This window comes from Leopardus geoffroyi, chromosome B1 (genome assembly GCF_018350155.1).
Source record: "Leopardus geoffroyi isolate Oge1 chromosome B1, O.geoffroyi_Oge1_pat1.0, whole genome shotgun sequence".
Taxonomy (NCBI): domain Eukaryota; kingdom Metazoa; phylum Chordata; class Mammalia; order Carnivora; family Felidae; genus Leopardus; species Leopardus geoffroyi.
The window spans coordinates 172,323,159-172,347,203 of record NC_059327.1 but is presented as its reverse complement, the minus strand read 5'-3'; the positions used below and the strand labels follow the sequence as shown (position 1 = coordinate 172,347,203).

Below are 24,045 nucleotides of genomic sequence, written 5' to 3'. Positions count from 1 at the left end.
GATTTTTCTTATTGAATTTTAGCTCATTTTTTTCTTTCCCCAACATAGATTTAGTTAGGGCCAAATTACAGGTTATATAGTTAGAATTTAACAGGGGAAAACATCTAGCATGTCAAGCCTGTAATTTACATGGACTATAGATGCTCAATTATCCTTCATATGGTATCTATAACAAACCTTGCCTTAAATTTCTGACTGATAAAATATTTATTAAAAAAGCTTCCCTCCCTTTTGTCATTTAGCATTTCATTCATTCGTTTGTCTTCGTACAGGCTGTATTCCAAATATTTAATTTTCTTTATTCAGAAAAGCTTTGAGTGATCGTTTCAAGACACATAGAAAAGAAAGGAGGCAACTTTGCTGAACTTTGTGTTCACAGATTTAGTCTGTAGCTACTTTAGACAGTGGAATTGGGTGGTAAGATAGAAGGAAGCTTTATAGCTTTTTATTTCCTCATTAGGCAAACCTTCGGTAATGAATATTATTATAAATTTGGGTTATATAGCATAACCAAGGTTCTTGCATATAATAGGCACTCAAATGTATGGTTAATAGAAATCATATAACAGAATTTGTAGTAGTAGCATTTATTGACTTATTTTTAGAGCTTTACATGTATTTTCTCATTTAATCCTTGCAACAAACCTTATGAGGTAAGTAGTTATCATTGTTTCATAGATGAAGAAATTTAAGCTCAGAGAAGTAACTTGTTTAAGGTCACACATCTAAATGGCACATCTGGGATTTGAGTCCTAATAGCCTATGACTTCAAACCCTATGTTTCTAATTACTTTCTGCTTTCGAATGAATGAAGATTGACTGAATATTGGAAGTGGTGGTTATGTCTATTTTGATTGGGGCAGTCTGTAATGAATAGTTAACCAGAAGTTATCAGAAAACCAAAAGTTATCAGAAAAATTCAATATTCTAGAATATCTTTCAATTTTCATTTAAATTTTTAAAGACCCTAGGATGTCTTTAGCATATTGTACCAAATCTTAAATGATAAAATTTTATTTTCTGTTTTATAGTTCATAATTGCCATTTCTTGACCTCATTTAGTTTTAGATTGTTTATTGAGTGCCTCCTATATGCTAGGCCTTGTCTGGATGCTTTCATGGATGTTATTCATTTAGTCCTTTTGGCAGTCATTAGGTGGAAAAGAGATCTTTCGTTGTCTTATAAAAATCAAGTTCATCTTTTTTTTTTTTTTTTTTTTTTTTTTAAATTTTTTTTTTTCAACGTTTATTTATTTTTGGGACAGAGAGAGACAGAGCATGAACGGGGGAGGGGCAGAGAGAGAGGGAGACACAGAATCGGAAACAGGCTCCAGGCTCTGAGCCATCAGCCCAGAGCCTGACGCGGGGCTCGAACTCCCGGACCGGGAGATCGTGACCTGGCTGAAGTCGGACGCTTAACCGACTGCGCCACCCAGGCGCCCCAAGTTCATCTTAATAGTAGATGTTGTATGTAGTGATGCACTAGCTTCTTCTTAAAGGCAGGCATTATAAATATTCTTGAATTTTTTAGGTTGTTTAGGATAAAAGACGGTACAGCAGTAGCATTATCATTCTAGAACTCTTCCAGCAAACTGGTATTTATAAACAAGGCACCTCCTGAACCAAATTAGATAGGTAGAATGTTCATTATTCTCTTAGCAACCCTTAATAAAAGTAGATGAATTTTTAGAAATTGGATATAATACTCATTTGTAGTAATAATAAGTTATATGTATATATGTGTGTGTATATATATGTATGTATACATGTATATATGTATGTATACATGTATATATGTGTGTATACATATATATGTATATATATGTATGTACATATATATACACACATTTGTAGTAATAATAAGTTATATGTATATGTGTGTATATGTATGTATGTATATACGTATGTATACATGTATATATGTATGTATACATATATATGTATATATATGTATGTACATACACACACACACAAAACATATTCTTTATTAATTGGAAACAAGTTTGGTCATATTTTAAGTGTTTATTTCTGCTGCTGCCACTAAGTGAGACATTAATGTTGATAAGACTGGTTGGTTTGTATTTTTGTTTGTTTTTTGATAGACTAGTTTTAATATGCTTTTTGTATAAATTGTATTCTTTTTATCATAAAACTATTGAAGAAAAGCACTGAATATTCAAGGGCATAAACTTAGATACTATTTTTGAGACATGAACATGAGGAGTATTTTGATAATATTTATTGCAGGACTGATAGTTTTTGATAGTTTTTGTTTTGTCTTTTAAACCTCAATAGCTAAGGCAAGTGTTTCCATGTAGAATGTTAAAACGTTTATAATCATCATTAACTAATGAGGCAACTATGTTGTGTTAGAAGTAATCAGATTGAAAAGTAGAATACCCATGGAAAAATTACTGTATTGCACATGTTATTTAACTCTCTTTTCGTCTTTTGCCTTAAGAGCTGAGTGGCAAAGGAGCTATTTAGTTCTTGAGCCTTTTTTCCTAAGAGGAGTTGTGAATTTATGGAATAGTTGTTGATATTTTAAAAACCTTACCCCTTCCCTGTCTTCCTTTTAGATTGTTAAATTTAAAGATTATAAAGTTTTAATACCTAAAGCTGTTCTTAAAGAAGAAATGATTTATAGCAAAAACTTTTAATATGAATAATGTAGTTATAAAGTTGTCTTAGTTCTGTCACTCTGATATATTTATATATATCCAATAATATTATGATTAGTGTTAGTGGTTATATGTTGAAAGTTGTCAGAAAATAAGGCAAGACAGAGCATATAAATGGCATGTAGAGTAAAAATAGGATTGGGAGACTCTAGTCCACTATTTACATAGTATATCTGGGCTCTCATGCCCCTAAGAGAGAGTTTTGGACATTCAAGAAGGAACAACTTTATATGAAAGGTTATAGAGACCATAATCTAGAATTTATCAGAAAAAGTAAGATTCTTAGGAAAAAGAGCCTACACATTAATCAGGACAAATTTATTATACTTCTATTTGAAGCTATCATTTGTAACTGTAAATATAAATGTAAACAGGTGTATCTGTATACACAAAACTTTCTCAGGTACTCTTCTCTTACCTATCTTGTTTGTTTCTTTTGTTTTGACTACTTTCCTTTATGTTTATTTCACTGTTGCCATATGCTTTGTGATTTCAGGCACATGCATCAGTTCAACTCATGCATCAGTCATTATGGGATTCCATTAAAAAGAATTAGCAAGAAAAGGGCTTGAAGAAAGTGGTTACGAAGTGAATTGCTCTTTTGTTTTTCTCCCAGATCCACATTCATCTATTCTTAACAATGGAGGAAGTGGATTTGAGAAAATCCAAGATATACTGAGAATGGAATGTATGAAATTTTGAAGTTAATAATGCTAGTGCATAGTTTTTGTTTTATTTTACTTTCATTATAGAAAGTTTAAGATACATACAGAAGACAAATGGTATAATGAATCCTTGATATACTCCTAATCCAGCTTTAATAACTATCAACTCAGGGCCAGTCGTTGATCTTATCCATCCCTTGATTATTTTGATGCAAATCCTACGCATAGTTTCATATGTAAATACTTCGGTAGCACAGTTTTACTATGTTTTAGAATAATGAGTATTCTACATTAATGGGTCATAAAATCTTAGGATTAGAAGGTTCCTTAAAGTTAGGATTCAAATTCACCCTCTCATCTAGTGGAAGACTTCCCCTCCAGGGTTTTTTGAGAGACCATTATCTTCCCCTTGAATTACCCCAGTTAATGGGAAGCTAGATAAACTTTTTTAAAATACAATTTGGCTGCTAGTTGCTCAAGATAACTTCAAAACAGAAAGTTGCCTTCTGTTTATATATTACTGGTTAGAACCACCTCTTTTGTTGTGTTTAAATACCTATTTAGAGGAAGATAATAGCTTTTTGTCTTTATGCCTACCTGTTACTGTCGAATTTTATTTTTTAAATTTTAACAAGAAGTGTTGGCCTTTAATTTAGGACACAAGTTAAAAGTTTGGGGCATTTCTGCATGTGAGAGAACCAGTTAGAAGTAGATTTTTTCAGTTTATGACATAACCATATGTCCTTTTTCTCTGTACCATCTCTGCCTTTATACCTCCTTACTGTTTTGGTTTTTTTTTTCTTAATTCCTTCCATATTGTTTGTTATTTAGCAACTCTTCTCAATGTGGACTAGAAGAAACAAAAGGAGACGGGACCTGTATTACCTAATTGTTCCAATGAAGCATTGGATTGTCTGTGGATTTAATGTATTCATCTATCTCCAGTCCTATTATTCACTGATAAGCTAATATAGTTATATACAATGGCTATTTTATATGCTTTAAATAACCTTTAAAAACTAGTGTTTTTTTATTTCCTTTTTGGGTTTCAGTGTTAAAATGAATTTGTTGTAATTGAATATAAAGTAGTACATGTTTTGAGATGTTGTATCACTGTATTTGGCTTCACAAATTTGACATGAGCAGCATTCTTAACTTTGTTTTCCCCGTTTTTTAGGAGGAAGATATCAGCTAGAAATAAAAATACCAGAAACATATCCATTTAATCCCCCTAAGGTATTGTAAGCCTATTTTTTGTGCATGAACTTCTAAAAATTTTTTTTTACCCATTTAATTTATATTTTGGTGCTTACTAAGATTACAGCTTTTTGAGTTGTATGTGTAAATTTAGTGTGGACAAGATTTCAGGTAATGGCAGATGGTTTGCTTCTGGAATTAGAATGGAAAGCAAGCTTACTCAGAGGCAGCTAGTAATGGCTCTAGACAGGAATAGGAGTTTCATCTGACAATGGCTTAAATTCTAGGTCTGGAAAAATTGGCAGTGTTCCCAAATTTAGCGAACCCTTATACAAATTCTTACTTGCCTTGAAGAAGTATTTTTTTAGGGAAGAATATATTCTGAATTCATTCAGTAGTTATTTGAGTACTGTGTGCCAGTATAGCAATAAATAAGACATACTGTCCTTCCTTTCATGGAGCTCACATTCTAGCAGGAAAATAAAATTACGAACAAACAATTGTAAGTGGTGAATGTTAAAAGACGAAACAGAATGCCCTGGGTCATGTATAACAAGGGGAACTGAATTAAAACTTATTTTTTCACTAAACAGCTTCCTTTATTTTATTTAAAATTTTGTTTTAATGTTTATTTATTTTTGAGAGAGAGACAGAGCGACAGAGAGACAGAGCGTGAGTAGGGGAGGGGCAGAGAGAGAGGGAGACACAGAATCTGAAGCAGGCTCCAGGCTCTAAGCTGTCAGCACAGAGCCCGACGTGGGGCTTGAACTCACAAACTCTGCGAGATCATTACCTGAGCTGAAGTCTGACGCTTAACCAACTGAGCCACCCAGGTGCTCCTGAACAGCTTCCTTCTTAAAGTGCAGTTTTGATGTTTCTTTTCTTTCTTTGTTAATAAAGTCTAAACTCCTTAGCTGGGCATTTAAAACCTTCTACAGCTGGACCCCAATCATCATGTTCTGGAATTTATTCAACCTATTGGTTGTTCCCATTTAAGAAAAGACATGGTAATGGAAGTTCCAGGATGCGTTGGGGTCACCTGCCAAGTTTGGAGCGTCTATTATTCTGTTGCTTATGTACATCTATTTTCTGATAACACCAGTTTGATTTTTTTTAATTGTCATTAAATACACATAAAATTTACCATTTTAACCATTTCTTTTTTTATGTCTTTTTTTTTTTTTTTAATGTTTGAGAGAGTGCAAGTGGGGGAGAGGCAAAGAGAGGGGACAGAGGATCCAAAGTAGGCTCTGCGTTGTCAGGCTTATAGCAGCGAGCCCATTGTGGGGCTCGAACTCATGAACTATGAGATCATGAGCTAAGCCAAAGTGGGAAAGTCAACTGGGCACCCCCCATTTTAACCATTTCTAAGTGTAATTCAGTGGCATTAAATATAGTCACATTGTTGTGCAGTCATCACTACCATCCATTTCCAGAACTTTCGCATCTTAATCTGTTAAACAGTAACTCCCTATTACTTACCCCATGCCCACAGCTCCATAGGCAATGTTCTACTTTTTCTGTATGAATTTGACTATGTGAGGTACCTCAATTAAGTGGAATCACACAATATTTGTCCTGTTGTATCTAATTTCACTTCATATAATGTCTTCAAGGTTCATCCATATTACATACAGCATGTATCAGAATTTCATTCCTTTTTAAGGTTAAATAGTATTCCATTCATATATGCTACGTTAAAAAAAATTTTTTTTTAACATTCATTTATTTTTGAGAGAGAGAGACAGTGCAAGCAGGAGAGGGGCAGAGAGGGAGGGAGACACAGAATCCAAAGCAATCTCCAAGCTCTGAGCTATTGGCTGAGAGCTCATGACCTGAGCTGATGTTGGATGCTTAACCGTCTGAACCACCCAGTTGCCCCTATATATGCCACTTTTTTAACCATCAAGGAAGGAACATTTTGGTTGTTTCTACCATTTAAGCCTGGTTGATTCTTTTTTCTTGCTTTTTTTTTTTTTTTTTCCCTAGTATAAAAGTAGTTTGCGCTTTTTGTAGAAATTTGAGAAAATTACATATTGAATTATTTAAAAAAACATGTTTCAATATTAGCACTTAGAGATGGCCACAATTATTAAGTTTTCATCTTATATCTGTGACTTAATTTTCATCCTCATCCTGGTTGCCCTCCACTGGTTTCAATATAGGTTGCAGTGTAATCATTGGAATGAATAGTCACTTGAGGATACTTTAAATTGTTGAATACCATAAATTTAACAGAAGATTTTATTTTTTACTTTTTTTTTAAAGTTTATTTATTTATTTTGAGAGGGTGAGTGGGAGAGGGGCAGAGACGGAGAGAGAGAGAGAGAGACAGGGAGAGAGAGTCCCAAGCAGGCTCCACGCTGCCAGTGCAGAGCCTGATGTGGGTCTCAGACTCCCAAAACCATGAGATCGTGACCTGCTGTCACTTAACTGACTGAGCCACCCATGTGCCCATAAACAGATGTTAAACGTTTAGTGATAAGGTTGCCCTCATAGCCTACAAAAAATTTTTAATGGAAACAAGGAGGAAGAAAGAAAAGACCTCAAAAGAGACTGCCCTCAACCACTATATTTTTTACCATTAAATAATGGCAGTAGCAGCTGTCACTTGGTTTGTGCCAAAAATTTTATATGCCTTTCCTGCGACAGTGTTTATAATAGTCCTAATAAATGAGGGAACTGAGGCCTAGAGGTTAAATAGAACACAAATCCCATAAGGCCCAGTGTGCTCCACTTTTTTTTATCTTAATGAGGAAGGAGTGAGTCATAATCTCTAAAGCAGTAAATATGACTCCACCAAGAACAAGAGCAATTCACTGAAGTTCAGATGTACTTCAGCCATTTAACTGGCTTTATGATTTATTTTAAATCTCTGTGCCCAATGTGGGGATCAAACCACAATCCTGAGATCTAGAATGGCGTGTTCCAAGTGAGCCAGCCAGTCATCCTTGGCTTAATGATTTTAGGCAAACTGTCTTAACTGCTGTGTGCCCCAGTTTCTTCATCTGTAAATCCTCCCTTGGGATTATAAAGATTAAAGGAATTAATCCATGTGAAAATTATTTCAGTAATTCTATCAAACATTTTTTCACATATTTGATACATCTGACATCAAGATACACCTTTCAGTGGATGTGATGTCATAATTTAATTGGCAGAGTTTTTTTCTTAGGGTACATAATCTAATGGTGTATTAAATAATTCATGGTACCTGAGATTTAATGAAATAGTAGTACTTAACAACTATGCCTACACAAAGTAAGCATTATGTAAATATTAGCATTAACCAGCGACTGCCACTCTAAAAGGCCCTTCTTGAAGCAGTCTGTTGGCTTCCCTCTGTGACATCATTTGAAAATTCAGCATTGACACTTAAATTTCCTGTATAAATTGAAATTCTCATTCATTGCCGGAGGGAGTGTAAAATGTTGGAGTTGCTTTAGTACATAGTTTAGTCAAAATGGTTAATACAGGGTTAGCTTATTCTACTTCTAGGTATCTACCCAATAGAAGTGAAAACATCTGTCCACATAACTTGTACATAAATGTTCATACCAGCACTATTCATAATGACCCAAAAGTGGAAATGACATAGATGTCCATCAACTGAATGGATACACAAAATGTGGTAGGTTCATGCCATGGGATATTATTTGTGTTATAAAAATAAATGAAGTACTGATAACGTGGTACAAGATAGATGCACTTTGTAAACATCATGCTACATGAAAGAAGCCAGACACAAAAGGCCACACATTGTATGATTTCTTTAATATGAAACATTGGAAAAAGCAAATCCATAGAGACAAAAAACAGATAGGTGGTTGCTTAAGACTGAGAATATGTGAAGGAATGGGGAGTGATTGCTGATGGTTACATAGTTTCTCTGTGAATATGCTAAAAACCACGGAGTTGTGCACTTGAAATGGATAAATTGTGATCTCAGTGGAAGTGTTTATTTCCCTCTATAGTCTTATATAGCTCCAAAGTGATTGCGTAGCCCTGGCTCAGTTTCAGGCACTTGATATTTTATTTAATCATTGAAATCACTGTTTTATAAGTCCTTTTCTTATTAGCACAATGGAAAAAAGAGACTCATAATCTAAGAACAGACTTCATGTTGCTCTTCAGACCACAACTGTCCTAATTCCAGCCATTGCATATTTGGGTACCTTCAAGATTTAGAAAAGTCTTCCTTCTATCATTCAAATGTGTCTCCCTCTGGCTTCAACTAGTCAATCGTAGTTATAATTTAGTATTATTTTAAATATGGTACTCATTTATGGCATTAAGCTTTCGCAGTAAATGTTAATGAACATATAAATGTGTTCTAGATATGTACCATATTGATTTGAATTTTTACTGATGGGTAAATATAACAAAGAATGGAGTTATATTTGTAAATTTCTGGCTGGATTATGTTCACATATGTTTAATATTGTGGGCTCATGCTTAATTTTAAGCCTCATGAGATAAAAGTATCAAAGGTAGCTGGCTAAATTCTCTTACTGTGCAGGTAAAATTGCCCAAGATTGAAACTTAGATTGAGGAGCACCTGGTTGGCTCAGTCAGTTAAGCGGCTGACTTTGGCTCAGGTCATGATCTCGCGGTCCGTGAGTTGGAGCCCCGCGTCGGGCTCTGTGCTGACAACTCAGAGCCTGGAGCCTGTTTCGGATTCTGTGTCTCCCTCTCTCTGACCCTCCCCCGTTCATGCTCTGTCTCTCTCTGTCTCAAAAATAAATAAACGTTAAACAAAAAAAAATTAAAAAATAAATAAATAAAAGAAACTTAGATTGATAGCTTAATAGTGGTCACAGAGTATTTCTTATTTTTATTCTGCAATAAATTACCAACCTGAAGAGCAGAAAGTTTGCTTCTAGACGGAGGAGGTATATCTTTGAGTCAGCTGAATATAGTGTAAGAAGAATTTTATTCAATGCATACAATCAGTGTTATTTCTGGAGTGAACTATAATGAAAAAACTCATTAAATTAGGAAAACTCTAGCTCAATGATTTGTCCAATTATGTATTGGAGATTAGGTTGTGAATTTTCCTCTTTCGCCTTGGCATTATAAACATAGTTTTTATATGTGAAATTAAGTATAAATACCATTGCTAATAACCTTTTTAAAAAAATTTTTTTTAATGTTTATTTTTGAGGGAGAGACAGACCATGAGCAGGGAAGGGACAGAGAGAGACACAGAATCTGAAGCAGGTTCCAGACTCTGAGCTCTCAGCACAGAGCCCAACCTTGGGCTTGAACTCACAAGCCATGAGATCATGACCTGAGCCAAAGTTGAATGCTTAACTGACTGAGCCACCCAGGCTCCTCTCATTGCTAATAATTTTTAATGGGTCTGCCCATCTGCACAGGCATATTTAAAATAAAATAGTATTTTCTTTTGTACAATAAGTTAGTTAAAGTTGGTTTAATATTGTTTTGTGATCAGGGTCAAATATGACTAAAGTAGGTCATGGTAAGTGTCATTGTATTGTTACTTTTATACTTCATCCCCTCCAAGTTTTTTTGACATTTTTGTTGATACATAACAGAGATGTTAGCACTATGGGAGAAAGTGACGAATATAGTAGATCTGAATTGTGTGTATAGAATAATAGGACAAAATTCTGGGACACCTGTGGATACCATTGGTGATAGTAAGTCTTGAGAAAGATAAAGACATGAAAAATCTGAGAAAGGAGGTAGTTGATAATAACAAAGAAGAGAGGAATAGGGGAGAAAGAGTGGTAAACCACAGAAAAAACTACTAGAACATTTATTTACATCTATACTAGTGGATAATCAGTGTCCTCTTGAAAAATTTTTTATTAGATCATTTTTAAATTCAGAAGTTTTTTTTTTTTTTTTTTTTTAATTTTTTTTTTCAACGTTTATTTATTTTTGGGACAGAGAGAGACAGAGCATGAACAGGGGAGGGGCAGAGAGAGAGGGAGACACAGAATCGGAAATAGGCTCCAGGCTCTGAGCCATCAGCCCAGAGCCCGACGCGGGGCTCGAACTCACGGAGCGCGAGATCGTGACCTGGCTGAAGTCGGACGCTTAACCGACTGCGCCACCCAGGCGCCCCTAAATTCAGAAGTATTTATTCTAACTGTAGATTATAGTACAAGTAAGAGTTTAATAATTTCCTTGATCTTGCATTTATGCATGTTTGTCTTCATATGTCTATAGAGATCATGGTTTGAAGATGACTCTTTAAAAAGCAAGATACCTTAGATCACTTGCCTACACCATAAACATTCTGACAACTTCAGCAGTAATTTAAAATTAATTTTCCAATCTTGTTGAAAAGATTGAACCAACTTTTGTTTTAAAGTCACAAAATGCTATAATGTCCTTGAGTTACGGAAATTATGGCATCTGGTTATTTTATATCTTTAAAACATACCTGATTCATTACTTAAGGCTCTTTAATGACTTCTCATTCCCTTCATGTAAGCCCGCTTTCTGAAACCAACCTTAGCCTATCTCTCATGTCATCTTAAAAATATATATATATATTCAGTTTCAGAAGGCTGAATCAGGTATGTTTTAAAGGTTACTCTTTATGTAGTGAATCAGATATGTTTTAAAGGTTACTCTTGGGTTTCAATGTGGAGAATGGATTTGAGGAAGCAAAACTGAAGGTAGTAAAGTCATTAGACTGTTTAGTAACCAAAGTGTAGAATGATGGTCTTGTTTAATGAGATTGTGATTCTGTGGATGTCATCTTTGAAAGCAATAAAATTATTTTAAGAACAAAAAAAGGATCAGGGCATGGAAAGAGCCCCTCAGTTTTAGGTATTTTGTTGAAGTGCTTTTCCAGCATATAAGTTAGTGAGTAATTAAGTGAGGAAGCAGTAACAGGTAGTATAGACAAAATGAATCACAAGGAGAAAAGTGGAAGCTGTCTGTTTAGCTTCTTTCCATAAATAGCTTAGATTTGAAGCATATATTGATGAGTCAATTTTTGGATAAGCTTGGCTTTTATAGTAATTAATCTATTAGGTGTAAAGGAGTTTTGACTCAGATGACTATTGTAACATGTTAGATATAATAACAATAATAGGTTCCCTCCCCTCCCCCCAATAGTAATTGGTCCCCCCCCCTGCCAAAAAAAAAACCTCATAAGTAAGAGATGATGAACTACATTTCATTTCATGGTGATCTGTTAGAGATAGCATTTTCACTTTGTTGGTTTCTTACTCATCAGTGCTGAGACAAATAGGCAATTGGAGACTCAGAATCTGAAATGAGATTGTATAAGTGTGTGTGTTGTTCTATTGCTGGCTAGTTGTTTGATTTTGGATACATTTTTTTTTTCATTTTATTTTTAAAAATTTTTAATGTTTATATTTGAGAGAGAGAGTGCGAGTGGGGGAGGCTCAGAGAGAGAGGGAGACACAGAATCTGAAGTGGGCTCCAGGCTCTGAGCTGTCAGCACAGAGCCCAGCATAGGGCTTGAACTCACGAATGGTAAGATCAGACCTGAGACAAAGTCAGATGCTCAGCAGACTGAGCCATCCAGGCATCCCCTGGATAAATCTGTTAAACACTAAGCCTTAGTGTCTCCTCAGTGCCAGTATCTTCCAAATGTTTGTTGAATTATTTTTTTAAAAAGAAATTGAGGGAAAAAAATGTTGCAAAATATTAGAAGACATCTTACAGCTACTTACTACTTAAATGCTTCCAAGCACTGATTTTACTTACTTTGTCCTTCACACCTCTTCTGCATCCTACTTGACACTAAATAAATTGCCATTTACTATCTGTATTAATTTTGATTTTATATTACTTCATCTACCTAAGTGGATTTTAGTCTATGTTGTAGTTATTATAGCATGGAATATTATGCTAGGTAAATTATAAACACCTAATAATTGTTGGGTTTCTTTAGAGGCAGAACATTTATTAAAGGTTTAAAAATAATGTATGTCAGTGACAACATTCAGCTTACTGAATGCTTTGTCTTCCACACCCCTCCCTTCAGGTAGGCAAAATGATGGTAATGTAAGTATGGACATTTTTTTTTAATATGAAGATTTCATTTTCCTGTAGTTCTATTTGAACTATATGTGTTTTGTTTCTGTTACTTAAAAACTCAAGTGTGCTTTATATTCTAGGTCCGGTTTATCACTAAAATATGGCATCCTAATATTAGTTCCGTCACAGGGGCTATTTGTTTGGATATCCTGAAAGATCAATGGTAAGAGATTTTGAATTCACCTTCTCCCCTCTCTCATATGAATTCCAAACTATATTTAGAGTGTTACCTGTGTAATTGCCTCAGAACATAAGCATATATTATACTTTCTCCTATTTGGGCTGTAATTTTGAAACTTTATAAAGTCTCTTAAGTGCATAATCAAAAATGTGGTAGATTTGAGATCACAATCATTATTTAAATAGTGACTTATTAGGTAACGTTAGATACTAGATCTTACATCTTGAAAAGCATTGATTTCATTTATTTTGGTAAATTTAGTTCTTGCTATCTCTGAAAGATGTTTGTGAAAGACTAATTAAATATTGAAGTAATCAGCTCTGACTTGGATGTAATGTAGGCAACAAAAATATTGAAAGTTGTGTTAATTGGATAGAGTTAAGGTTCTCAGATTTGAAGAAAGGAGTGCCTTTGTAGGTGATATCTTCATTTGTATGGCACTTTATACTGCTTTCACATGCTTTGTCTGATCTGATTTTAGCAGTGTTCTTACCCTTTAAATTCAAACCTAGCTCTGCCATTTACTGAACTGTGGTCCTGAGCAAATTACCTAGCTTTTGTGCCTTAGTTTCCTCATCTCACAAATAGGGTTAACACCTGCTTCTTAAGGCTGTTAAAAGTATTACATGAATTGGTTTATGTAATTTTCTTAGAGTAGATCCCGGCATAGTCTAACAACATGGATGGAAAAAACTAAAACAAGTATAAAAAGACATTGGAGTGGGAGAAAACAGTAATAAGTTATGTGTTTGATTTGTTAAGAAATGGAAAGAATAGAATCTGAACAGGATGAAACAGGAATGACAACATTTAGTGTTTGGATGATTTGGTTTATTTAGTAACTGGATAAACAGACAAGAGTTGTTGGTTTGGTTTTGTTTTTCTACTCTTTTTTTTTTTCTTCAATATTTGTTTGTTTTTGAGAGAGAGAGACGAACAGACACACACACCATGAGTGGGGGAGGGGTAAAGAGACAGGGAAACACAGAATCCGAAGCAGGCCCCAGGCTCTGTGCTGTCAGCACAGAGACTGATATGGGGCTTGAACCCATGAATGGTGAGATCATGACGTGAGCCGAAGTCAGATGCTTAACTGACTGAGCCACCCAGGTGCCCCTTGTTTTTCTATTCTAATAGCACATCTGGGTAAAGCCGCCTCCCTCAGATCATCTCTTGGGATCTAGTTTCTTGATATATATTCCATACTGTTAAACATTGAGTAGTGTGGAATAGACCTAATCTGTCCTTCATTTAATTTGTAGCTTTTTGCAATTTATAGGACTCAGTATTTTTATCCATAAAGTTATCTGAAAGGCCCCTTATAATAGCTCAATCATTCAGTGGTACTAAGGAATATTTGCAGACATTGTACTTTTTATTCACTTGGTTTCTGGGATATTAGGTCTTCTATTTTCCCCTTTCCTATGTCCACTCCCAGACTCCTTGACTCCTTAACTAGTTTCTCCCTTTTCTCCTGGAGCTTTGCACATGACAGTACTTGAAAGCTAAGTCTTTACCTATGCTCCTCTTCATCTATACTCACTTTCTTGATATGCTCATCTGATTTTATAACTTTACTTTTTAAATACCAGCAACTCATAAATTTATCTTTCTTGAACTCCAGGCTCATATCCTGCTACCTGCTTAACATCTTTACTTGACTATGTATATAGTAGACATCTCAAACGTAAACATGTTGAAAACTGAACTGATAATCCCGTAACCCAAAACCTGCTTCACCCCATCTAAGTTATTGACAGCTACATCCTTGCATTTGCTCTGGCCAAAACCTCCTCATGATCCTTGGTTCTTGTTTCTCTGGTACCCTGTATACCCTGTTTGCAAATTTTGTTGGTGAAACCACCAAAGTCTTATAAGCAGTTGCACTGCTACTAACTACCTGGCCCACATCACATTACCTCTTTGCTGGATGATTACAGTAGCCTGCCCCCCTGTTTGTAACTTTGCCCTACTCAGCAATTCTCAGCAGCTAGAATGATACACTCGCCTCCCTGTTCCCCCCGCCCCCCTTTTTAAAAACAATTAAAGCACTAGACTGAAATTTTCCACCGACTTCCCTTTTTGCTCAGAGTTAAGCCAGCAGTACTACCACATCTGATTATCTCCCTGTAGATAGTTGAAAGAAGATGGTGAATGTGTAGAGAGAGAACTTGAACTTTTGTACTGAAACACTTTGTGTCAACTATTCTCATTTCCTTAGGCAGGTGTGAAGTAGCTAAATTTAGTTTCATTTCATATCTATATAATTGAAATGTTAAAAAATAATATCAGATAAAATAGGTGAGATTGGATATACATGGATATACTACCTACCCTCCCCCCCCCCCCCCCCCCCATTTATTGAGGTATAATTGGCAGTCAGTGGATATTCATGTTTAGGCTTCAGAGCTGGAATTTGGTAAAGAAAACTACAAGACAGTAATCTTCAGAAAAATAAATTGAGTAAACACTGAATAACTTGGGATAGGTGTGCTAGAAGACAGTTTGTTAGTCTTGGTCTTTTATTAGTATATATGGATGGCGATTTACCTTTAATATTTAACAACTTAATGTTAGTATGGTTTATTTCTTAACTATACAGTGTGTTGTATGAAGAAACTATTCTCTGGTGTTTTTCCACTGACACCTATTCTGAATATAGGGGATAGAAGAAAATAACTACACATAAAAATTGCCCTCAGTGAAACTGCCCTTCCAAAAGCCATAAACAGGCATTAAGAGAATATTTAGATGACTAATAAGCAATACTCAGTGTCAGTCATCAGGGAAATGCATATTAAAATTACAATTAGATACTACTACACACTTATAAATAGTTCTTTTGCATTGATGGTAGGCATATGGTTCAACCACTCAACCAGCAGTATCTACCAAAGCTAAACATACACCTTTGATATGGCATAGCAAATCCACTCCTAGGTCTATATCCAAGAGAAATAAGTGCACGTCCACCAAAAGACTTGTACAAGAATATTTATAGCACATTTAATCACACCATAACAACTATATATATATATATATATAGACACACAAATAACATGGATTATTCTCACAGGCATGTTGAGTGACAAAACCCAGACGTAAAAGAGCATGTACTGTATAGCTTTTTATAAAATTTAAGATAAGCCAAAACTATGATAGAAATTAGGACAGTGGTGGGGGTAGATGAGGGTTGTGAAAGGGAGTTGCATGAGAAGGCTTTTTGGAGTGCTAGAAGTACTCTATATTTTGATCTAGGTGATGATTACATGGATGTTGTATACATATATAAAAATTCATCTAGCTGTATAACTCTGCTTATTATACTTTAATAAAAAATTAAAACAAAAAAGTTGCCATTTTTAAGTAGTCAGTGTTTTAAATAAACATCAATTATGTTGATGGTCTTCTGGAAGACTCTTAATAGAAAATAACAGTCAACAATAGAGACAGTTCACATGGCTATTGTACATATTGAAGGCCTTACTCTGTATGCATGAATATATATTTTTTAATTTTATTTAATTTTTTAAATTTATATCCAAATCAGTTAGCATATATATAGTGCAACAATGACTTCAGGAGTAGATTCTTTAATGCCCCTTAACCCATTCCTCCTCCCACACCCCCTCCAGTAACCCTCTGTTTGTTCTCCATAATTAAGAGTCTCATGTTTTGTCCCCCTCCCTGTTTTTATATTATTTTTGTTTCCCTTCCCTTATGTTCATCTGTTTTGTCTCTTAAAGTCCTCATATAGTGAAGTCATATGATATTTGTCTTTCTCTAATTTCACTTAGCATAATACCCTCCAGTTCCATCCACCTAGTTACAGATGGCAAGATTCCATTCTTTTTGATTGCTGAGTAATAATCCATTATATGTGTGTATGTGTGTGTGTGTGTGTAATCACATATAACATATTTATATGTGTATGTATGTATATATATGTATGTATGTATGTATAACCACATCTTCTTTATCCATTCATCCATCGATGGACATTTGGGCTCTTTCCATACTTTGGCTATTGTTGATAATGCTGCTATAAACATTGGGGTACATATGTCCCTGTATGCATGAATATTTAATTAGCCATCTTAACTGTGTTTCTGTGATCTGAGCAAAATCGATTTACTTAAGATAGATTTGTAAGGTATGTCAACCACTGATTATTAAAATTAGCTGACACAAGTTGAAATTTCATAATCCTGTTTACCTGTTAGGATTTGTTTTTTACATACTAAATCCTAAAAATCTCAATGCATTGTGTATTTAGTTAGTACTGTGTAAAACAATAAATGGAATGAAAGATTGTATGTTCAGTTGTATTCTTTTTTCACATTACTATGTTTAGATTTAAACATTGAGCAGTCAAAAAATTCATATATTTCTTTACACTATCAAAGATGTTATAATTTCTATAGTACTTAGAGCCAGAAGACTAGGTTTTGTTTTGATAGTAATTTTATTACAACTAAATTAAAACAGTGTCATTCTTTACCATTAATTTTCTTGTCTAGCTTTTTAAAACTTTACATTTAGAGTGGTTTTTTTCCTCTTTATCATTTATTTTTAAAAATTTTTTATTGGAGGGGTGCACCTGGGTGTCTTAGTCGGTTAAGCATCTGACTTCAGCTCAGGTCATAATCTCGCAGTCTGTGAGTTCAAGCCCCACATCAGGCTCTGTGCTGACAGCTCAGGGCCTAGAGCCCGCTTCAGAATCTGTGTCTTCTCTTTCACTCTCTGCCTCTCCCCCAGTCACACTCTGTTTCTCTCTCTCTCTCAAAAATAAATATTAAAATTTTTATTTTGTATTGAAGTATAGTTGACATACAGTATTAGTTTCAAGTGTCATTTAGGTTTCTTTTTAGCTAACTAATTTCTTTTTTTTTTAATTAAAAAAATTTTTTTTAAGTTTATTTATTTTGAGAGAGACAGAAATTGGCAAGTGGGAGAGTGAGAGGGAGAGAGAGAATCCCAAGTAGGTACAGAGCCCAATGCAGGGCTCAAACCCACATAACTGTGAGATCATGACCTGAGCCAAAACCAAGAGTTGGTGCTCAACCGACTGAGCCACCCAGGCGCCCCTAGCTAATTAATTCTTAATGATTTATAAATACCTCCCCCAACATTTTATTATGAAAAATTTCAAGCATACAGAAAACATAACGTTTTCTCTTTAAGATTGTTATGAATGAAGTCTAAGATTTTTTTCTTCCATATTGAGAGCAAACTATCCCTTCTAACATGTTCACCTTTAGGTCCTTAGTTTCTGGTTTTTAAAGTGGTAATTTCAGAGGTCTACTATAGTAGTTTGTGTCTTCCCAATAAAGACAGTGGAAATAAAGGAAAAGTATTTTTAAGTATTTATATTAAGGACTTATGACTCTCTAAGAGAAGAGCTTCTCACTTTAAAAAATGTTTTTGAGGCTCCTACATGGCTCAGTCTTGAGGGTTCAACTCTTGATCTCAGCCCAGGTCATGATCTCACGGTTTGTGAGATTGAGCCCTGTGTCGGATAACAGCACAGAGCCTGCTTGGGATCCTCTATCTCCCTCTCTGCCCCTCCTCCCACACATTCTCTCTCTATCGCTCTCGCTCTCTCTCAAAAACAATGTTTTTATACTGTAAAATGCATATGACATAAAATTTACCGTCTTGGTGTTTTTAATTGACCTATAACATGGTAATCTTAGCTGTTTAAAATAAGTATACAGATGAGTATTATTAAGTATATTCACATTGTTGTGCTACCAGTCCCCAGTCCCCAGGTTTTTTTTTTTTTTTTTTTAATAAGACTTTATTTTTTTAGAGCAGTTCTAGGTTCACAGCAAAATTGAAAGAAAGGTATAGAAATTTCCCATATACTCCCTGCCCCCACACATGCATAGCCTCCCCCATTATCAACATCCTCCATCAGAATGGTACATTTGTTATGGTTGATGAATCTACATTGACCTATCCCAATCATAGTTTATATTATGGTTCACTCTTAGTGTTGTCCATTCCGTGCATTTGAAGAAGTGTATGACATGTATCCATCATTGTGGTATACTGAGTACTTTCACTGTCCTAAAAATCCTCTGTGCTTTGACTCTTCATCCTTCTACCACGCCTCCTCCCCACCCTTTCATGTTTTGAAACTGAAACTCTGCACCTCTACACTTATTTCCCATTCCTGTCTTGCTCTAGCCTATGGCAACCACCATTCTACTTCATGTCTCTGTGAATTTGGCTTTTCTAGGTACCTCATGAATCATAGTATTTGTCTTTTTATTCCTGGCTTCACTTATTAATTTAATGTCATCAGGATTCATCATGTTGTAGCATGGGTCTGATTTGTCTTTTTAAGGCTGAATAATATTTCATTGTGTGTAGATAGATAGATAAATATCACATTTTCTTCATTCATGGGTTGATGGAAATGAGTTACTTCCACCTTCTGGCTATTGTGAGTAATACTTGTTATGAACATGGGTGTACTAGTATCTAAGTCTCTGCTTTCAGTTATTTTGGGTCTGTATCTAGAAGTGGATTTGTTAGATCATATGGTAATTCTGTGTTTAGGTGTTTTTTTTTGTTTGTTTGTTTTGTTTTTTGAAGAACTGCTATAGTGTTTTTTGTGATTGTTGCTCCATTTTGCATTCCCACCAACTATGCCCAAGGATTCCAGTGACTCTACATCTTCACCAGCAATTGTTATTTTTCTGTTTTGTTTGAGAGTAGCCATCCTAATGGATGTGAAGTAGTGTCTCATTGTTTGGTTTCCTTAACAATTAGTGATGTTAAGCATCTTTTCATGTGCTTATAAGCAATTTTTATATCTTCTGTGGAGAAATGTTTGTTCAGGTCCTTATTTTTTGAGTTTTTGTTGTTAACAGCAATTCTTTATATATTCCAAACATTAACCCTTTATCAGATATGATTTGCAAATATTTTCTCTCATTCTGTGGGTTGCCTTTCACTCTATTGATTTTATCCTTTGCACAGGTTTTTCTGTCTATACAGTTAACTTTGATGTAGTTACACCAGTTTCTCCAGTTTTCCTATTGTTGCCTGTGCTTTTGATATCCCATCCAAGAAATTCAACCCCAATTGTGAAGCTTTCCCCCTATGTTTTCTTCTAAGTGTTGTATGGTTTTAGCTCTTGTACTTAGTTCTTTGATCCATTTTTTTTTATTTTTTTAAGTTTTTTTAAATTTATTTTTGACAGAGCATGAGTGGGGGAGGGGCAGAGAGAGAGAGGGAGACAGAATTCTTTGATACATTTTGAATTAATTTTCATATATGGTGTAAAGCAAGGGCCCAAATTCATTCTTTTGAAAGTTCATCAAGTTTTTTTTTAACATTTATTTATTTTTGAGAGAGAGAGAGAAAACTTGCAAGAGTGGGGGTGGGGGCAGAGAGAGAGGGAGACAGAGGATCTGAAGCAGGAAGCTCTGTGCTGACAGCAGAGAGCCCAACGTGGGGCTCAAGCTCAAGAACCAGGAGATCGTGACTTGAGCTGAAGTCGGATGCTTAACCAACCAAGCCACCCAGGCGCCCCAAGAGCTCATCAAGTTTTAAAGAAAAATGTTTATTGCCTTGAGATAAAAATATAAATCTATCTATGTAATGTTATTAAGGTTTTGCTAAGATTTGTGAGATTTTTAAGTTTATTTATTTATTTTGAGAGAGAGAGAGCGAGCTTGCAGGGTAGGGGCAGAGAGAGAGAATCCCAGGCAGGCTCTGCTGCACTGTTAGTGTAGGGGCTGACATATGGGGCTCAGTCTCATGAACCATGAGATCGTGACCTGAGCTGAGATCAAGACTTGGATGCTTAATTGACTTAGCCACTCAGTTGCCCAATGATTTGTGAGATTTAGACGGCTTTTATTTTACATGTTTTCATGTTTTTATTACAAGTTAAAATTATAGTGAGTTTAATAATTGTTTTAGTATGAAATATTCCTTTGAGTGAAGATTTATCTTTAATATTCAGATAACTTTCCTTGAAAGAAATAATTATATTAACTAAAAATTATGTAACTTAAGATTTTGTTTAATGTCACGGATTTTTTCATTGGTGTGCTTAAATAAGTTCAATGGAATATTAGAGTAGCCAGCTTAACTTTATATATCCTATTTCTGTGATAATTTGTATTTTTGTCTCTTCTGGATGATTTTCAGGTGATGGAGGTGAGCTTTATGCTGATACATGTAGGCAGCTTTTGATGTTCACGTACCTTTAAACATTCTCTTCAAAATTACCCAAATAGAGGGGCACATGGGTGGCTTAGTCAGTTAAGTGTCCAACTTTGGCTCAGGTCATGATCTCACAGGTTCATGAATTCAAGCCTCACATTGGCCTCTTCTGTCAGTATGGAGCCCACTTTAGACCCTCTGTCTCCTTCTTTCTGCCTTTCCCCTACTTGTGCGTGCACACACTCAAAAATAAACATTAAAAAATTTAATTACCCAAATAGACAATGAAAGTAGTGTATTTTTTTTAATGTTCATTTACTTTGAGACAGAGTGTGTGAGCAGTGGAGGGGCAGAGAAAGGGGGAAAGAGAGAATCCCAAGCTGTCAGCACAAAACCTGACTTGGGGCTCAATCTCACCACTGTCAGATGATGGATGACCTGAGCCGAAATCAAGAGTTGGACACTTAACTGACTGAACCACCCAGGTGCCCCAAAAGTAGTGTACTTCTAATTAAGAAAGATTTCACATTGTTACAGTGATAACGGCAGGACAAGAATGAACATTTAAGCGCTAAATACCGATTTTTATGCTTTGATTCCTGTCTTAAAAGAATATTCATTCTAAAGATGGTGTACCTGTTGGTTGAAAGTAACTTTTGTAAGCTCTTGGGAAATATAGAACCTTATTATTATTTTTTTTTTATGTTTATTTTTGAGAGAGAGCACGTGCAAGGGAGGGAGGGGCGGGGGGGGGGGGGACAGAAGCAGGCTATGCACTCTCAGTACAGAGCCCAGTGCGGGGCTCAGACTCAAAAACCATGAGATCATGACCTGGGCCAAAGTCAGATGCTTAACTGATGAGCCACCCAGGTGCCCTGGAAGTTTAGAACCTTGGTTTAGAAAAACAATCTCCATTTTTCCAGCCCTGTTTCAGAATTAGAAATTTCCATTACATAACCATATATAGTGGTTTAAAAAGCTTTTAAAATCCTGTTCTCTTTAATGCTAGTTTAGCATTTCAGCTAACTTTTGTGTCATAACCAGTCTCTTCCTTTTCCGATTAAACTTCTCAAAAAGGTAGATTGAGAAATAAAAATTTTTATTCTGGTAGCATTTTTTTTTTTTCAACGTTTATTTATTTTTGGGACAGAGAGAGACAGAGCATGAACGGGGGAGGGGCAGAGAGAGAGGGAGACACAGAATCGGAAACAGGCTCCAGGCTCCGAGCCATCAGCCCAGAGCCTGACGCGGGGCTCGAACTCCCGGACCGCGAGATCGTGACCTGGCTGAAGTCGGACGCTTAATCGACTGCGCCACCCAGGCGCCCTTATTCTGGTAGCATTTTTGATGATTCATTTGTGATGCAATTTTTCTCTCATATATAAAATACGGAACTACAGTTTTGACATTGATTTTATTATATTGGTTTAGAGTAGCCCTTCTTAATTAGCTCAGGCTGTAATCCCCTAAAACAGTATTTCTCAAACATTAGGTTGCATCTGAATCACTTGGAGTGGGGTGCCTGAGTGGCTCAATCAGGTGAGCATCTGACTCTTGATTTTGGTTCAGGTCATGATCCCAGAGTCGTGGGATTGAGCCCCATGTCAGGCTCTGCACTGAGCTTGGGATTCTCTCTCCCTCCCCCTTGCTTGTGTACTTGCTCTCTCTCTAAAATAAAAAAATAAAATTTCTTTTAATTAAAAAAAAGTGTTTTAAGATGTTAACTAAAAAAACATCACTTGGGGTACTTGTTAATCCTACCCTGGCATTTCTGATTCAGGAGGTCTGGGATGAGGCTGAAAATTTTCATTTCTTACAAGTTTCCCAGGTGATGTTGACACTACTGGTTGGTGAAACTACACTTTGTGGGGTACACTACCTTAAGGCATCTATTGTTGGTTAAGGCCTCCATTATTGGTAATAAACTAACCTTTATTGTAATAGTCAAAGATGGTACCATTCTTGGGAAAATTGAGAAAATAGTCACTCGGTAATTTTCTCTGTTCCGTGGTTAAAATGAGGAACCCAGTTGAAAAAGATTGGATTAGAATGATCTAATTTGTGTGGTTCAAATGGGCTTATTATTTAATGCTCCTTCAACTTTTTAAATATTTCACTGTTGCATTTATTTATGAATATTTCTATATTGGTCAGACAGCTTTTTTAATGGAAACACGAAGAATCCTTGCTGGTTATGTAGATACCATTTTTTTAGATAAATACTTGCTTACAAAATACATTTAGAAGCATGAATTTAGTGGTGATATGTTTTAAGTAAACTTGGTCTGTTTCAGAATGTTATGGAGTGCTTTTAGGCTTTCTTGAAAATAAGTGATATTTGCTTGATGGTATCTTATATGTTTATGGAGTGGGATTGAAAGAAAGTTACACATACTAGTTTATCACTTCATGTGTAGAGAAGTGGGTAGAAAATTAAGTCAGTGGATAAAGTTGACTAGAAGGATATTGCCAACAAAAAGAAAAGGAAGGCCAATTCAGGATGCTTTGAATTGTCTTAAGAAATAGACTCCATTCATTTTAAAGTCAAGAAGAAGAAAAATATGGTAGGTAGATATATACATTTCTACAATTTAGCTACATGATTAAGATAAAATCTAAATTATTTTTATCTCCAGTTTTTATATTTTATTTAGGAAACATCCACTTTTGTTTTTGTCATGCAGTGTGTTCTTAACTGGAATATTTTCCTGTTTGAATTTTAGGGCAGCAGCAATGACTCTCCGCACGGTATTATTGTCATTGCAAGCCCTGTTGGCAGCTGCAGAACCAGATGATCCACAAGATGCAGTAGTAGCAAATCAGGTAAGGTAGCTGCTTTTATAAGACCTTCTTATACTTACCTATAATTCTTTACTACCATAGTGGTTTGCAGTGTTAACACATGAGCATAGTTCCATTGAAACTAAATTTGGAAATGGTTTTCTTTCTTGTGGTGAGATTATTTTTTCAGATATAATAGTGAAAACTTAATTTACTGATTTTTAAAATACTAATTTAATTGGATATGTGATAGATGCTTTTTTTAAAAAACACATCAGTGAAAATTTTCAAACGCACAATGTGAAAAG

The 24,045-nt window shown here is 35.3% G+C and overlaps 1 protein-coding gene across 1 annotated transcript in view; it reads left to right on the top strand.

The window, feature by feature from the left end:
• UBE2K (ubiquitin conjugating enzyme E2 K) overlaps positions 1-24,045 on the top strand; it is a 69,012-nt gene that overhangs the window by 38,055 nt on the left and 6,912 nt on the right. Inside the window, exons 3-5 of the mRNA XM_045474987.1 lie at positions 4,523-4,581; positions 12,672-12,754; positions 23,680-23,779. Coding sequence (XP_045330943.1) covers positions 4,523-4,581; positions 12,672-12,754; positions 23,680-23,779 — 242 coding nt within the window. The remainder of the gene's footprint in view (positions 1-4,522; positions 4,582-12,671; positions 12,755-23,679; positions 23,780-24,045) is intronic.